Source organism: Agelaius tricolor, unplaced genomic scaffold (assembly GCF_023055355.1).
Source record: "Agelaius tricolor isolate 1412-34295 unplaced genomic scaffold, bAgeTri1.0.p SCAF_24, whole genome shotgun sequence".
NCBI classification, from domain to species: Eukaryota; Metazoa; Chordata; class Aves; order Passeriformes; family Icteridae; genus Agelaius; species Agelaius tricolor.
The window spans coordinates 6,835,361-6,852,888 of NW_027269284.1; the positions used below are offsets into that span (position 1 = coordinate 6,835,361).

The 17,528-nt window shown below is 36.9% G+C and overlaps 1 protein-coding gene across 2 annotated transcripts in view; it reads left to right on the top strand.

Moving 5' to 3' along the window:
* Window positions 1-17,528, top strand: part of FAM193A (family with sequence similarity 193 member A) — a 77,591-nt gene that overhangs the window by 40,093 nt on the left and 19,970 nt on the right. The window contains exons 7-13 of one of the 2 annotated variants that reach the window (XM_071447253.1): window positions 3,120-3,244; window positions 7,502-7,646; window positions 12,359-12,436; window positions 14,008-14,120; window positions 14,283-14,525; window positions 16,461-16,614; window positions 16,721-16,900. In XM_071447253.1, the coding sequence (XP_071303354.1) occupies window positions 3,120-3,244; window positions 7,502-7,646; window positions 12,359-12,436; window positions 14,008-14,120; window positions 14,283-14,525; window positions 16,461-16,614; window positions 16,721-16,900 (1,038 nt within the window). The remainder of the gene's footprint in view (window positions 1-3,119; window positions 3,245-7,501; window positions 7,647-12,358; window positions 12,437-14,007; window positions 14,121-14,282; window positions 14,526-16,460; window positions 16,615-16,720; window positions 16,901-17,528) is intronic. The other variant, XM_071447254.1, reaches the window with a different exon arrangement.

Consider the following 17,528-nt stretch of genomic DNA (forward strand, 5'->3'; position numbering starts at 1 on the left):
TATTCAGAAGTGTGGAACAGGCATATCTTACAGTGGCTTGATGTAATTTTTTTGTTCATAAAGAAAAAGGTGGGATGTTGTTTGTGGCACTTACTCTGAAACAGATCTTTAAGCAGATTTACAAAATATTAGATATCCTAATGTGGAAAACACTTCTCTGGTAATCTTTAATGGTAGCTTCACAACCATGATTAAGTGACACCAATTCTGTGTGTAGCACTAACCTAAATTGTTTCCATGTATTCTGAGGCAATACAATCTCTTCAAGTAGCCACCCTAGATGTTGAGTGAAAACTTTTCAACTTTTCATTCTCAATCTAGGATGGCTGCTTCAAGACATTGTGTTGCCTCAGCCTTAATCTGCTATGTAATTTATTATTTCTAAGGTTCTACCGTTAATGCTTTTCTTACCAACTCATTGTGATGTTAGATTTAGGATTACATTTTTGGCTATAAAATAGGCAGTAGCCTTAAAAATTTCTTCTTGAGTAACTGTCCATCAGGTGACTAATACCATAAGCAAATTTTGTAATTCTATTTGTTTAAGGTCTTAGAAGGTTATTAATCCTGTTTTGTTGTTAATCCTTTTTTGTGCATCCTTTGTTAATGTCATCATCCTGCCCATCCCTTTTCTCGTGTAAGCTTTGTGCAAGGATTAAAAAAAAAGGTGGCAAAAATGGGGAATTTGGATTTTATTGCCAGTTAGGTGAAATTGACTGTCTGGATGGGTAAAGAGAGGAAAAAACAGATGGGACATACACTATGGTGGCCTCAGGTGAGGATATAAAGTGGAGAGGAAGCAGAGTTTCATTACTGAAGTAGGGCTGTCAATAAAATTCAATTGGCAAAGCACGAAGATGTTCTAAGAAACTTGAGCATATCTGATGGGGTTTTTTTTGTTGTCTATGCTCTGTATTTGCTGTTGTTTATTATCTTTCTCAGCTTTATCACTTAGATACAGACATGAGGTCACTGCTATATCCTGTTTATTGGCTGCTTTTAACAGTCACTAAGTTTCTAACAAGGTGCTTGAGAGAAGGTGGCTCTTGAGACTGGTTTGCATTGCAGCTGGTTCAGCTGTAAAGCAAATGGTTTGCAGTGCACCTCAGCTTTCTCAAAGTGGATCTGCCAATAATGAACGCTTTAATGCCAGAATTACACAGCTGATCAGAAAATAACCACTGTATACCTTTTTCCTGGCAATTACTGTGAACTAGTAGTTATGAAAACCAGTAGGTATGGGGGATTGAAATCATAGCCATGAGAAAACAGAAGATGGTTGAACTCCCTAGTCAACCCCTTTCCTGACAAAATTAAAAAGTAAAATAAAATTCTTCTCCTCTTGTAAAGATGAAGCATAAGAAAACAGAAAATATGCCAGATTTTCTTGTCTTTTTCCTTCTGCAGCCCAGTCAGTACTGAAAACATCTTTCTACTAAGCTGGCCTTGAGAAACTGAAATGTGAGAATGTAGGACACTGTCTCTGTCATACATTTCTTAGCTTTATTAAATAACCTATTTGTTAAATTGAGTAGTATGTCACAGCTTGCAGTACAGGTAGTAGGGTCACTAGTTTTTTCAGTGTACATGGATGTTTCCTCTCAAGATACCAGTACACTATGGAAAAAGGAATCTTTTCAGCTAAAATACATAACAGGCAAGATCTCTAAACTTCTTGCTGCCTTCCTTTTAAGGATGAAAGCTTTGCATGTAGTTTACTGTATAAAGGCATTATCTGCCTTGAGCCTCCACCTGTGAGAAACTGATTTCTCAATGAAATTATGAATAGTTGTTCTTCCTTTCAAAGGCATCCATCTGACTTCAATAGCAGGAACTAAAGCTTTGTGCCCCACCAATGCAGGGAATGACAGATCATACTGACAGCAATTTGGAAAGACTCTGGTCGGTACAGAAGGGCCCACAAGTACAGAGCATACCGACTAGAGAAAAACTTGCCTGATGTTGCTTTGTGAGAAATACCACAATCTGCATAAACTGGTACACAAGAATTTGTAGATAAGTGTTTATTGCTTGGTTCACAGCATAATATGGAAATTGCTTAAGAAATAAACCTCAGTGAACCTTGAGAAATTATTAGCATTTTACATATTTTGAAGACATAATACTCAAAATGAAAAAGTACACATGTCTTGTGCAACTCAAAAAAACTACTACCCACCCCTAAAAGTGGTTATTATTATTAAGATAATACTTTGAACTTAATTGTTTGGGGTTTTTTTAATGCTGATAGTCTTGTCTTCAGGTCTGATATAAATATGTTTGGTTGCTTTATTTTTTAACCCAGTGTTGTTAACAAAACTTTAAAATTCCAGAGTATAAAGGTGTTTCTGGGTGCTTGGGGTTGTAGTACTTAAGGCCCACTTGCTGATCTGAGAGCCAGAATGCTTGCATTTAATTCTGCTCTGTGGTTGAGTCCTGGTATAGAAAACCTGCATACTGCTGGCTATATGTAGGAAAACTTGCTGCCTTGAAATGTATATTATACGTGTTTTGAATTCTTGTGTTTTAATGATAATAGTTTTAAGGTTTACATATTGAAATTACATAGAATTATGTGTTAAATAACCTCAAATACAAAAATGTTCTGCTTGCCAGAGAAATAAGCTGTTGGTCTCTTCTGTTTAGAGAACTTCATTCTTTAAGCCGTAGTCGAGGAGAACTGTTTATTTGATTTTATGTCAGTTTTAAATAAAGATTATAGGTTGACATTATATATGTGTCTTATAATAGATAAGTTCAAAAAATTGAAAAATCATAAATAGACAATTATTTGACAAGAAAACCTGAGAATTACAGGTTCAGATAATAAAATGAATCTTTTGGTGCAGAAATGAAAGGGATAATGTAGACTGATTTTTTTTAAATTATTTTTTTCTTAAAATCATGACAGTTTAGAAGGAATGATGCTATGGTTATTTAAGTCATTAAAAATTGTTTCAGTTCTGAGGGTTTGGGTTTTAAAACTACATAAGATCTGAGCTAGTTCATACAGTCTGTAGGTTGGAAATTAGATTTTTTAAAAAAAATTCTTGCCTTATACAGAATTCTGATTTTTTTTCCTTAACCCTGGTTTATTTCTGGTTGTTTTATCATTATAGGAAAATGAACATTTGAAGAAATTTCAGGTGACATGGGAATTGCACAACAAGCATCTGTTTGAAAATTTGGTATTTTCTGAGCCACTCCTGCAGAATAGCTTGCCAATGCTGGTGTCACAGCTAAGGTAGAGTTTAACTTTTGTTTTGTGGTTTTAAGAAGAGATGAAAACCCATGTTTGCAACCACAGCATTAAAAAAATATGCTGCTACAATTGAATTGGTAAAAATCTTTGTGGATCTCTCTTGAAAAGAGTGTTGTTGATTGAGCAGGCTGCTGTCATAACTTGCTTGTCAGAAGAATTACAACCCTAATTTGCTTAGTTGTAAGTTACCCAGTAAAATGACAGCATCCTGTGTAAATACTGATGGTATGACTGAATAATACTGTTTTCAGTTATCAGGCATTGCTGCTGTTTCTACAGCTCTACAAGCAAATTAAAGCCTCATTACCTTCTGCTTCCCATAGTGCACAGAACTGAATTTGGAGTTTTAAGCATCTTCTCACTGGAGAAACCCCCTTGCTGTATGCTTGTAGGTCTCATGCTTTAAAGCTCCTGAGGCATTACATTGTGTATTTTCTTAGTAGGGTTGCTCTGATTGTAATTTGTGTACTGCCAAAGTGTTTGGGTTTTCTAGGAAAGAGGTATTAATAGAAATTTTCTTTACCCTAGGTCTGAACATTTTTAACATACAGTCATGGGTGGTTCATGTTGACCTCTCAGTCTTGTTTGTGATTGAAATTGTGAAGACACATTTTTGATCTGTGTACATGTAGTTTAAAGGTATTGTCCTGTGTAATTTTCCATGGTGCAAGAGCAGTTTGACTAATTGTGCTACAAGGATGTTGCGCACAGTGAATCAAAACATTCCTTTTGAGTCCTCCTTTTGCTAGTAGATACCAGAAAGGAAAAAAGAAGAGACAAAAAAACTGAATTGTTTCCAGGCTCAGCAAGAAGTCTAATGTCCCTCACAAGTTACCTGATTTGTTTAGATGGAACTGGGTTGATATTGAAAGCCTTTATCTCCCTGCCCCAACAGCTGATTTTGTTGCTGTGTTCAGCAGCATGTTGTGTATTTTTCCAGTGATCTGTGACTTCTTGTTCTGTGACTATCCTTCATCATGTCCATGCTTTTTGACAAGGTCTCTCTGTGTCTCTTTACTCCAGCAATCCTGACCATATAAAAGTAGTTATATTGCCTTTATCTGCAGAGCTGAGAATGCCCTTAGTGAACTTTATGGTTATTTGTTAACAAAAGCATTTTTCGTTTCCTGTACTTGTTCTGTGCTACTGCAATTAAAGAAGGAGCAACTGACTTTAAGTCAGAAGTTGTGTTTCTGCTGTCACTGTGGTGACAGCCATCCTCAAAGCTTACAGGTAGGATGAAATCAGAATCTCTTCCTGCAGGACTTTGTTTTCCAGTGCATTTGTGTTTTCTAGGTAGTTTATGTGAAACACCCTTGAACTTATGGTTTTGCCTAGTTTGGTTGACATGAATAATTTTTTGACAGGAAAGGTTCAGCACAAGCTTCCCATTTCTGGGTTTTTTAGTGTATGTCTTGTTTTTCTTTGATAAACATAGATTTTGTTTGTGTTCATGGTCTCTCAGGATTTTATTGTTGAGTTCTCTGTGTCTTGAAGTGACAGAATTAGATTTCTCTGGGAAGGATATGTTTCTTCTCCACTCATTTCCAATGGAAGGAAATGTTCCATCACAGAAGCCTCCCATGGAAAAGCAGGGATCAGCCTTGTCCTCTGGACATTTGGTGAACAGAGAATCACTTATGTGCAGTAGAGAAAGTATTGCCAGAGTTTCTTTACAAAGAGCATTGGCCTCATTATTTTCTCTTCCTAAAGAGAAATTGAAATGGCTTTTTGACATCTCAGCTTCGCTTAGCTTCTGGGTGTTCATCCTTTCTTTCATCCTTTGCTTAAATCACTAAATTTTTTTGTATATCTCTGGCTTTTTCAAAAAGGTGTTCTGTGGTTAGTTCCAAGGATACTTATCAGATGTCAGACTAGAAAAGGTGTTCACATAGGGAGGTTTAAACAGCAGCCTTGTGGGGATGGAGTTTGCTGAGCTGATACAATACAGCTGTGTCAGTATTGCACAGCTGACAGGGGACATCTGCTGGAGTAAACTACCAGGGTCTTCATGTGTTGTGTCTTGTTTGGCTACATCTGTGGCCAGTTTAGGAGGCAGCTCAGCTGCACAGTCTGCAGACCAGCTGTAAGGGCTATCCATGGCTTGGCAAGAGTTAATTATTCAGCAGGGCTTCTAGGTCAGACACAGCATCTCATAAGGATGTATTTTCATAATGAGTGCTTGAGGAAAGCCAGTTCTTTCATAGGTGAGTGGGTAGTACTTCCTGATGAGGGTGTCAATATGAAGAGGTTCTTAGAGGTTAAATAATATTGATTGGGTTAAGATGCTTCTGATTACATGCAGCCTCTGACATGCCCTCTGAATTCACCACACTGCTTTCTTGAGATGGTTACCAATGAAGTGACCAATATCTGGGGCTTTTCTGTTCCCTTTGCTTTGCCAGCATGGGATGGGACAGTGGTGAGGGTAAGTGCCATTGTCCAAAAAAATTGTGTTCCTGATCAAAATATGTAGGCATACAGTTTGTCAACAGGTATGGCTTGGAAGTGTCAGTTACTTTAAAGTGAGCAATTCTTGTTAAATTTTATATATGTGTTATCCTTTTCATTACCTTTGTTTTTACTGCAGTTGAGGAACTTATTGCACCTCTGTTAAGAGGACTGAAGTGTTAACTAAATTGTTACTTTATACTTGCCTTGGGGGTGAAAGTGTATTTACTAGGATCATGTTACCTTTACTCAGAGTCACAATAAAAAATTAAAGTGTAAATGCTGTTGCATGGCTAGCACAAATTTTATTAAATTGAGTTCTTTTGCTTTTAACTTGAGCATATTTTAAGGAGTATTAAATGTACAACTACTGTGTGAAAGACGAGTACTAGTCAGGAGCAGTTATGAGAACAAATTACTGATTTTTATATAGTAGGGATCTGATTTTCACATAATTACATAATACTAGAAACAAAGGTTCTAAAAAAAGTAGTAAATTGTGATGTAGTAACAGGAGTTGACAGTGTTTGTACTAATAGTAAGGAAGTGTTGTAGCATGAAGGCACTGTATCCACTGAAACTTCTTTTTGTGCTCTTCAACCCATGGACAGCCCAACTTTTAATGTGCAGAGTTGCTTGTGCGCCCTTCGTAAGTGGTTGTGTTGCAGGTTCTAGGCAAAAACAGCAAAACAAATTTGAATTTATTGGCAAATTCACACTATCAGCTGTAACTTGGTGCTTACTGAGTTGTCTGTTTGCTCAGCTCTTCATTATGCTTAATTGCCAAGTTAAGGGGTTAGTTCTTTGCCAGGTGACAGCCACACTATGTGGTTCTGAGGTTGGGTTGACATCCTATTGCAATGAAAATCTGTAACCTCCCTGAAACGCTGGAACTGGGCTTAAATATCACATTTTGTGTTGCTTCAATTTTGGTTTTTTTGCTACTGGCTTTGATTGCTACACAACCTCTGTGACTAATTAATTATCACACAGCTTCTCCTTAATTACTGAGTAGAAAAATGTTGTAAAGCTTCAGTTTATTTATGTCACTTGACAGGTCATTACAATTCAATGTGGTTTAAACACATGTTATTGAGTAGAATTTATTCTTTTATTGTTTGTCAAGTCAGTGTATTGGGAGTTGGCATATTTGCTTAAGAGACATTATGCTGTGCAAAATGCAGCAGTAGGAAGGGAGGTAAGTGTGTCTCCTATTTCTGGGCCCCCTCACAGACACAGTCAGCAGTGAGTGGCATCCCCATGTTGTGAATTCCATGCTGCTCAAGTGATAGTAGATAACTGCTTGTATCTCACTTGCTTCATTCTACAGCACATTTCCCACCTGGAACTCCAACTCGTCTGGTATTCTTTTTAGATTGGTCATGAGAGTTCTGCCTAACAAGCTTCTGGCTTTATTTTTATTATGTAGCTCTGCAGTGGATAGTCAACATGTATATTTAGCCCATAGAATTTGGAAGGATAAATATATCAAGCAACCAAATTTGAACAAATAGATTTGTCATCTGGTTGCTCATGGGAAAGAGGCTCTAGCAATGTGGCACTTCCCACATTCTTGCTATTGTTGGTTACAGAAGATTGGAATAAGCAGAGTTTGGATTTTTTTTTGAAAAACTACTAAAAATAGTCAATTTTTGGGATAGAAGCAGCTCTGTGGGCCTAGGTGTGTCAATAATCACATTTTCACAACACTCTTTTTGGCTGGCAGATCTTAAGTGTGATTCTTCAGTGAAATGTCTCTTGTGTAACAAGTGCTGTTTGAACTTTCAGGCTTGGAACAACCCACGATTCCTGTAGTGAAGATATGTACAGTACCTTGCTACAAAGGTATCATCAGCTGGAACAGGAAATGGGCCAAGTTGCTGAAGCATGGCTTGAATGCCAGAAAAGAATAGATGATTATGTTGATGAACAGGTAAGAGTCATGCAAACAGTCTCAAGGTTATGTAGGGAGCAGCCCATGCAGGACTGTGCCTTCAGCGAAGAAAAATTTCTTGGGTATTTTTATCTAGGACTTTGAAGCAACAAAATGTAACTTTTTTCATTCATGTTAGTCATTCACAATAGAAAAGCTTGAACTTAAAATACTTAGTGGTGATTGTACAATGACATATTCAAATTGTTGAAGCAGACTGTTGTGTTCTTGTTTAGAGATGGTCTTTGAGCATTTCATAAATATCTTAGCCAGTAAATGAGCCACAGGAAATAAAAATACCCATTCCACAAAACCCCCTAAGCTTTCAAAATAATAAGTGCATTAAATGAAATGCAGAGGAAGAGGTAGATTTTAAAAATTACTGCATGTTTCATAGTGTCATGATGATCATTGTACAGTTGTCAAAATGGAAACTCCAGTTTGTCTCAAGGCATAAATATTTGAGACCTCTGAAGCAGTCCTTTAATCAAGTATATGATCTGATAGCTTATTCTGAATTTGTGCTTTATTTCAGAGAATAATCATGTTATTGTGCTGACTCCTACATTGTGAGAGCTTAATTTTCAGGAAAATAGCTGTTTATTTTGCAAGTGGTTGTTTATATTCTTCAAAAATTTCTCCTGTGGCTTTTGCCTCATGTTCAAAAAAAATTAATTTTTTAAAAACACCTCAGGAAAAGAGTGAATATCTGCTTAATTCAGTCCTAAGTGTTCTAGAAGAAAAGATGTCTTGGAAATACAACTGAAGATAGAGAATTATATAGAAATTTCCTTCTATTTTGAAGTTTTATGAGGAGTAAAAATATGGAGAGCTAATTTGAGATTCAGTAATACTGTGTTGCTTCTATAGATGACAAACATACTTTAGTCTTATGATACACTGTAAATGTCCTTCAGAAGTTGTTCCCTGTGCTGAAGATTTAAGTGAACTTTTACCATTAATTCCAGTGCCTTATCGATGGAGACAGGATATAACTAATTTTATTTTTAGAGTTCACTCTATATTTGGGGACTGCATCTGTGAGCTTTGAGTTAAAAAGTTTTCTCTTGGTCTGGCTGCTTTTGTGCATCTAAACATTTGACTGCAGCTCAGTAAAACGTCATCACCTCACATTTTATGCTATTAGAAGTCATCTTTCCCATGATGTCAGGGTGCCATGGCTGTCTGATATTGCCTCTCTAGTTAGAAAGGAGCCCACTTCACTGCCATCATTCAGCTATTTTTTTTAAATGGCATTTCTGTAGAGTCACATTCATATTTGGTTTCTGACTGTTGTCCTGAACCACTTGATTAGCTCTTAACTGACTTTTCTGTATTTCTTTTTATCAAGTGACCATGCAGCTGCCACAAGTCCTGTCTTGTAGCATTTTTTAAATTTGCTCAGTGAAGCCTGTACCCTATGCAGACAGGCACTCTTCTCCCAGTGATGACTTATTTCCTAATGACCAAAAGTACCTGCAATGATGTGGGGGTCTGTAGGAAAAACAATTGTAAAACTTAAATCCTCAAATTTTAAAGAAAATAGTCATATTTCTATTGGTATTTATTTGAAGGAAAAAGCATTTTCACAGTCATGCCTTAAACCCTGTGTTGGTGATAACCTGTGGTTATACTCTCTTGATCAAAAATACATTATTCAGCATAACCATCACACCTGAATTTGCAGTGATATTTTTGTCAGCAAAGTAGAAATCAGAAAGCCCAGCTACTACAGAAACTGTGGATCATTCACTTAATAGTGAATGCATGTTCATTAGTTGCTTGCTTCTTGGCTCAACAAAATATTGAGGAGTTTTTGGTAGTGTTTGAAAAGTTAAAAAGGAAAGGAGATTTAAGAATGGTTCTCACTTATGTATTGTGGAACTATACCCAAAGCAGCCCATCAGCAAAGATAATTGATGGACCCTCCACTATAGTATGCTATGTTACTTCTTGGTAAAAAAAAAGAGAGTAGCTCTTGCAAGCAATACAAATATTAATTGTTTAAGACTGTGTAAGATAGCTGTGTAATGCACAGACATAACTTAATACACTGGTGGGCCATGTCTGTAGGCTGTGATAAAGTTTAGAATAAGGAATCATCTGTATCAGTGCCTGTATTAATCATATGCTAAATCTGAGGAAAATCTTCGGAGTATCTTGAGTAAAGAAGAGGTTTAAGTGTATACAGCCTCTACATCCAGATTCTGATTTCCTTACCAAACTTAAACTACATTTACCTAGGAGGTCCTGGGTTATTTCAACAAGTAATGGCTATATGTGCTTCATGCCAAAGGATTTTCTTTTCTTATTTCCTTTTTTAATTATAATTTTATTTTTTTAACTGAAATGCTTTTGCCCAGGCAGAGCTTCTTATTTGTCTCTCCATATTAATGTTGTGATTTTTTTTTTTCAAGTCCTGGTCCACTTAATAGACAAAATGATATGGGCATAAATTGTTTTTTATCTTTATGGTGGCTGTATAGATAATTGAAGCAATCATTATTTTTGTGTGCTGAGAGTTTGTGATAGGAGGAATTTTTTTTTTATTTCTAGTGAGATAGTCTAGGAAAATAGATTCACACATGAAATTTGGGAAGATCAAATGTGCAACTTACATTTGGTGCAGACTTTAAAATTTGGAAGAAACAAGCATCCTGTGCTATGTGTCTGGGCATCAAGAGTTTCCACAGATGATTTAATGTTATGTTTCTGTTCTGACCAGGCTGCTGGCCATATTTTTTCATCCATTTCAGAATGGAAGAATAGTTATTCACCTGTCTTGCTTGTCTGATGGAGCTCAAATAGTTTTAGCCTCAAATAAGTAGGGAGGAAGGAAGAGGGTGGTAGTGACCCTCTGTTCTCCATTGGGCAGTGTTAATAATATATTCAGTCCAGATGTGCAAGACTGAAGTGTAAATTTTTTCTTCTGATGGCATTTGAATTTATCTCTCACTTCCTAGCAGAGTTCTTGGGCATGATTCATGTGGTTTGTATTGCAGCTGCTTTGCTCTGGTGAAATAAATATTCACTGGGGAAAAGAAAGGAGGGAGAGAAGTGGATTTCTATTATTTATGGAATCAATAACTTAAGATACTTGTAGACATGGAGTATTGGCAAGGCTGCAAAGGTAGAAGCAGGAAAACTCAAATGTCAGCTCCTGTTCCCATTAATGCTCAGGTACCAGGCCTTACCCTGTGCTGTTTGCTGTGACAGTTTCTTGGCAGGCTTGAGTAGGCAGCTCCCAGTTAATGCACTGGCTGTTTTAAATGTCGTTCTCTGGCATTAAAAGTCTTCTCTTACAGAGTGTAGTGAATGCAGGTGGCTGACTTTGATGGTGAGGGTTCAGGTGTCAGGGCACCCAAACCAGTGAGAACTGCTGGCCTTAAATATAGCTCAAGGGTTCTCAGGAGCTGATAGTTCATCCAGGATGGAATTTCTGATGTTGCTTGCTGCAGGCTCTGCAGTACCTTTTAGTGTGTCTGAGAAATGGTATGAGTAGTTTAAGAATATTTCATAGGTGTCCTTTTTTTTCTTATTTTTTATAAACACATGTAGATGTGGTAAACTAATTTTTTGGTGTTAGCGTTATCTCACTGGAGTAAAGGAAATCCAAATCCACAGTGGTAATTAAAATATGATGCTGATAGTTTCAGAAATCAATTAGGCAGATTTTTTCCACTTAATACTGCTTCAGATCCCCAGCTTAAAATTTTATCTTCCTAAGTAAATAATAATAGCTATAATATACTTAGCTTAGTAGTGGGACTTTAAACTTTTTATCAAGTATAAATTTCTGGAGGCATGCTTTTGAAGATAAAAAGAATGTTGCTAGTGGTGTAACCCAGTGGTCTTCGGCTCACTAACCTATTTTATGAAGCAATCTCTTATATTCTATAAGGTGATAGATTATGATGATGATTATTATTATTTAGGTAAATTTTTAAAAATATCTATAAAAGATAACCCAGGTGGTTGTTTTTCCTCACTGATGAAGTAATGATATTAGAATTTTGTAAGGCATGACAGGAGGAGTTTTGTTCTTGCATTTTGTTGTGTTAGAGTTCATGAAAGCTTTTGTGTTCCCTCAGAGTCAATTTATTTACTAAATCAGAAAAATAGCATTTGTGTACAAAAAGTTACAGACTCTTATGTTCATTTATGTTGATATGATTTGAGAGACAAGAAGCTATCAAGTATTTTTCCAGCCTTAGATAAATCAAGGGGCATGAAAAACTTTGATGATTAAATAGTGTTAGTCTAGGTCACTGCTTTTGATTCTTTGACTCTTTGGCTGCTTAGTTCCACATGTGGTACTTCAGGGTTTACACTTGATCCTGCACTGGGGCCTTGCTGTAAATCCAGTATCTCTAGATTTTAACGGATTGCAAGCAATCTGAGATGTTGAGTATTTAATAGCAATCACTGTTTATCAAAAATATTATGAAACTATGTAATGAAAGGAAATACTAACATAAGGAGTAAGACTGGAAAAATCCAAGTGGAAAATCCAAGTGAAAAATTGTGTAAATAAATATAAAATCTTTTAAGTGACTCAAATTATTAGCAAATAAAAGACATTTCGTATTGACTAAGTGTGTGAGTACTTGGAGAGTAGTATAGATAAGCTAGGTTTAATGAAACAGGCCAATTGACAGCAAAGTAGGTTTTCTATTGTTAAATCAATGAGTTTTCCTCAAATTCTGTTTTAGATGGCAATGAAAACAAAACAACGCATGCTAAAGGAAGACTGGGAATTTTTTAAACAGAGGCGTTTTATTGAAGAGCAGGTAGGATTTTTTTTCCATACCCTTCTAAGTTACACTAATGCTGCACATGTATTTGTAAGATGCAAACATGAGTGTAGTATGTTGTACTAGTTCTCTGCAATCTAATTCTGCAACTATGCCAGGCATGAAATTTGCTCAGTTAAAATACAGAGAAGTGAGATCCAAGAAGAGCAGGTAAAAGTCTGTAATCTAGTTACTGCAAGGTAAAACATAGACACTGTTGTCTTAGCACTGAAAGCCAGGTGTTTAAAATAGCTGTACGAAAAAAAAGTGGAATTTTTGTTGCCTTAGAGTGGGGTCCAAAACAGCCAATACATTGAGTGTGGAGCTGTCTTGATGTACATGGTAGGGGAATAGTGTGCTCAAGAATTTAACAAACCTGTGTGTGTGCAGGAGTGAGCCTCAGTGTCAGGGCAGGCGATTCCACCTGTTGAGACTCCAGAGATAGCTCCTGCAGTTGTTTTTTGGGGAAAAGGCTGAGCAGAACTGTGTTCCTTTTTTAAGCTGTAACCAGAGAGGGGCCAGTAGAAGTTTCTACCTTATTCTTAAACTGCTGTTTAAGACTCAGTACTCTCTTCTGCAGCCTAGAAGTGTTCAAGTGTGCATCATGCTTTCCATAAGAGTACAGTGGGCTTCGGCTAGAGTCAACTTTGGATGGAGAACCTCTCTGTTCCTGTACCAGTATGCAGAAAGAAACGCTAGTCATGAGCCAGAGAGAGTATGATAGTACATTTTAATAAACTTAAACTTAAGCTTAAATTGGCAATGTCTCAAAGCAGTCATCAGTAAGTACTTTTTCCTATAAGGAACATAAGCCTGTGTTAACCATGTATTCAGAACATCTGGTATACAGGTCTCCTCAGAGGACTTGAGGAAGAATCCTCTTTTTCCTTGATCCTAATTGGCCTTAAGTGAGCTGTAAGACCATGGCTGCTTAGGTAAGGATCAGGTCTGGGTATCTATAGAAGTGGGAGCTTAGGCACATCCTTGTTTAACCTAAGGCTTGTAGGTATCTAATGAAATTAGGTGCTTTCAGGATTAGGCCTCTGCCAGGTGGAGATTATTTGGATTGTAATTTTTTACTAATGCAGTCAAGTCCTGTTTTGGGCAGCTACTCTTGACTCCATACCACTGTAGGTAACAAATTAGTCCTAAATTTTTTTGATTTGCAAGTCAAGGGTCAGCTTGCTTTCCCCATTTGTCAGCAGTGTCTTTTTGTGCATATCATGGAACAAGATATAAGCTGCTCAAGTTCAGAATGCATCAGCAGAAATACAGTGCAAGATGTACATATGAATGAGTTAGGGAGACAGACTTGTCCACTTTCCTATTTCACAGCAGAGACAGACTTTATTTGAAGGATATTGTTGCCAACTGTTTGTCATTTGTAACTTGGAACTTCCTTTTTGTGTTTAAAACACCACCTTCATGGAATTATTCTGAATTATTTTGCTTTTAAATAATTTTGCCCAAAGAACCCTTTTTGGTTATGTAACTTGTCGTTATGTGCCATTGAGTTTTTAACGGGAAGACTTGCACTACTAAAACACTACTTTTACCATTTACTTCAGCTTAATAACAAGAAAGCACTATCTGGGGAGAACAACTTCACAGACACAATGAGACACATGCTGTCATCACGTTTGAGCATGCCTGACTGTCCCAACTGTAATTATAGAAGAAGGTGAGCTGATGTTTTTGGTATGAAATCATAATAAATCATTACTTTTCTGTTCAAGGAAAAAAAGAAATAAAGAAATACATTATTGGAACAAAGAATGTGGTTACTTTAAATAAATGCTAGTTAAACAAGATTATAAAAATCTGTGATTTAATTTTTGAGCAGGTGTACTTGCGATGACTGCAGCCTTTCACACATTTTAACGTGTGGCATCATGGATTCTCCCATAACGGACGATATCCACATTAACCAGTTACCACTACAAATTGATTCTGCCCCGGATTATTTATCTGAGATCCGCCCACCCAGTATGTCTTCAGCAAGTTCAGGATCTGGTTCCAGCTCACCTATCACAATTCAGCAGCATCCCAGACTCATCCTCGCAGATAATGGTTCTGCACCAACTTTGTAAGTTGCTTTTTCTGTTTCAAATTTTTATAGTGAATTGAACTTAAGCAGGCAAATGACATTGGCAGGCTATCATTATGTAATGCTAGTTTTGCCTCAGAAAATTATTTAATAATGGTACCGTATTCAGCTGGCCACAACTCCAGCTGTATGTTGTGCAAACATAATATATATTAAAATAGATGCTGTCAGATTTCTGAAAATTTGTGAGGATACTGAATACCAGTATTGCTAAAAGTTTTTGTAGTGTGTGCTTTCCTGCTTTGCAATTACAGGGACATCAGATTCTGAGTGCTTTAGAGCATTGTCTTAAAATGTCAGATTTTCCTAAACTGAGCAAGGTAACTGGAATTCCTTTCTTTGAAGGATCATTATTTCACATGAATCGCTTTGGCTCCAAAAAAAGCCTTTATTATATGGCTTTTTGGATTGTTGAACCTGTGTTAGTATGGCTTGCATCAAAAAGTTTTGTCCCTATCAGAAGTATCTGCCACTCAATTTCTTACACTCCAATCCAAGTCTTTATGAGATTTGAGACATTAGTCTAATGGTGGACTTCTACCCCTTCGTGATTCCAAAGAGTTAAAGCTGCCTGGTGGACTGGCTTTTGTGCTCAATATGGCTACAGCTAACCAGGAGTCTCCTCTGTTATGTGCTGTTCTAAAGAAATACTTAAAAACCCCAACTTGAGTTACTTGCATGGTGGGAACACTGAAATAATGAAATACCTGCTGTAGGTGCAGTCAGGGGAATTTTCCACAGTATTCCATGCTCATGCACTGTGATGAACAAGGACAGTGCAGATGTGTGGGATGTTTCTGGTCACTGTCAGTGACTAAGTTCCATTTTCTCCAAGCATTTATCTACTACCACCAATGGTTTAGTATTCCATTACAGAGCTGTAGTTTCTGTACCTATTCAGGGAGCACTTGAAAAGAGCTACATGTTCTTAAATGTGTACTTTGCCGTTTCTATAAACTCTCACTAATTTTGGTGCTGAAATGTCAAAAATTGTTCACTTTGTCTCTTCAGAAGCTAGTTCAGTTGAATCCAAGTATTATTTACTGTAAGAAGCCTATTTTTAGAGAAATACCACTGCTCCTTGGGGAAGTGCCATTTTATGTCTCATAGTATCTGCTGTGTTTTGTTTCTTCATTGCACATTTGAAATATGCCTAATGGTGCCATCATGTAATTAAATTTTGGCTGAGTTTTTTATGGAATGCAACAAGATAAAAGTGCACAGTTTAAGAGCTCTTACAAGAACTCTGGATTATTGTAGCAACATGAACTAACTGATCTTTGCAACACTTCCCTGGAGTGAGTAATTAAATGTGCATGTCCTTTTACTATCTATCTGTTAGGCAAAAAAATTCCACTAAGTATTTTAGAGCTAATTTTGAAAAGCATGCAGATGTGGGGTTGTCTACAAACTAATGGCTATTGAGAAACTTAAGAGCTGCTGTGATGTGTTTAGTGTTCCCTTTTTACTGGTGTGACATTTAACGTGGAAAAACTTAAATTTCATATTGTGGGTTTTTCCACTTAGCAATTTGTATGAAGGAAGACATTGGCATAAAGCTTTTTTCATCAAATTGAAGGTCATCAGTGTCCTGCAATTATTAATTCCCTAGATTCTTGGTCAGAAAAGAGTGTTTGAAAAATATTTTACCCAAAAGCAGTAGAGAATCTTATTTTCAATTAAGTCTGTCATTCAGGCATGTGACTGCTACATTGAGTAGGATTATGTGGCAGATTGTTTGATTTTTACTTGGTTGAAAAAGTAAATTCAGTTGAACAACTTGGAAGACCATCCATTGACTCCTAACTGGAACATTCATACAAGGGATACCTTGAACTTTATTTCATCTTGATATTCTAGCTGCTTTCACTATAACTGAGCACTGGGATTTATCTAAGCCTCTTTTCCCCTCAGTGGTAGTGATGATGATGATGTTGCACCATTATCAGCAAAATTTGCTGATATCTACCCACTGAATAATTACGACGATGCAGAGGTTGTAGCCAACATGAACGGAATCCACAGCGAGCTGAATGGCGGCGGCGAAAACATGGCCCTGAAAGATGAGGTACAGTATTTACAGTGTCCTAGCTTGTTCTGGGTTTTGGATGTGCTCACTGGAGAAAGCCTGGTCCTTATTCATGTCCCCATGTTAATGAGTTCATGTTGTCCAGTCTCCTCAGGTGAGCAGTACTAGCAGCAGTTCCTCAGAAGCAGATGATGAAGAAGCAGATGGGGAGAGCAGTGGTGAACCACCAGGGACTCAAAAGGAGGAAATGTCTCTAGGAAAAAGGGCATTAAGGAAAGATGAAACAAAAATGGATAGTCCACCACCTTCTTACCCCAGTCAGCAGGTACAGTCATCTAAAAGCATCTTGTAGTAGATTAATTTCTGAAATGTGGCTGTTGAATGAGAAGACATTTACATCATCAATTAATTTTTTAACTTAAAATATTAAGTTGTCATAGGTAAGTATGACACCTAAAATAACTAATTGTTACATTGTCACGTCAAATAATCTTTTAGTCAAAACCTGAAATATGTTAGTTATATTAAAAGTTGCTTAAGGAAAAAGGGAAAAAGCCTATTCCTACCTGTATGAATGAAAAATATAAACTAATAAGCATTTCTGTTTGGAAGATCAGCCTGATCTGTGCTAAATGTTAGTGTTACGTTATTTGAAGTTAATTAGGGTGGGGGGTGGATGTTATGAGTACTTAGTTAACACATATTTCCTTCATATTCTATTTGAAGATTGCCTTTCCCTGTGTAAACCCTGTGTATTTAAATCAGTTGCATGACTTAACAGCATGGGTCTTGGAATGTTTGGTTTGTTTGTTTGTTTTTAATTTTTTGAGATTATGAAGCTCTTGACTGTAAGGTCATCAGACCACGTAGAGAACCATGCCTGGACTATCTGCTCTGCAAGTAGCAGTGTTTGGTTTAACAGCTGAGCACCAAAGCAAAGATCCAATGGATTT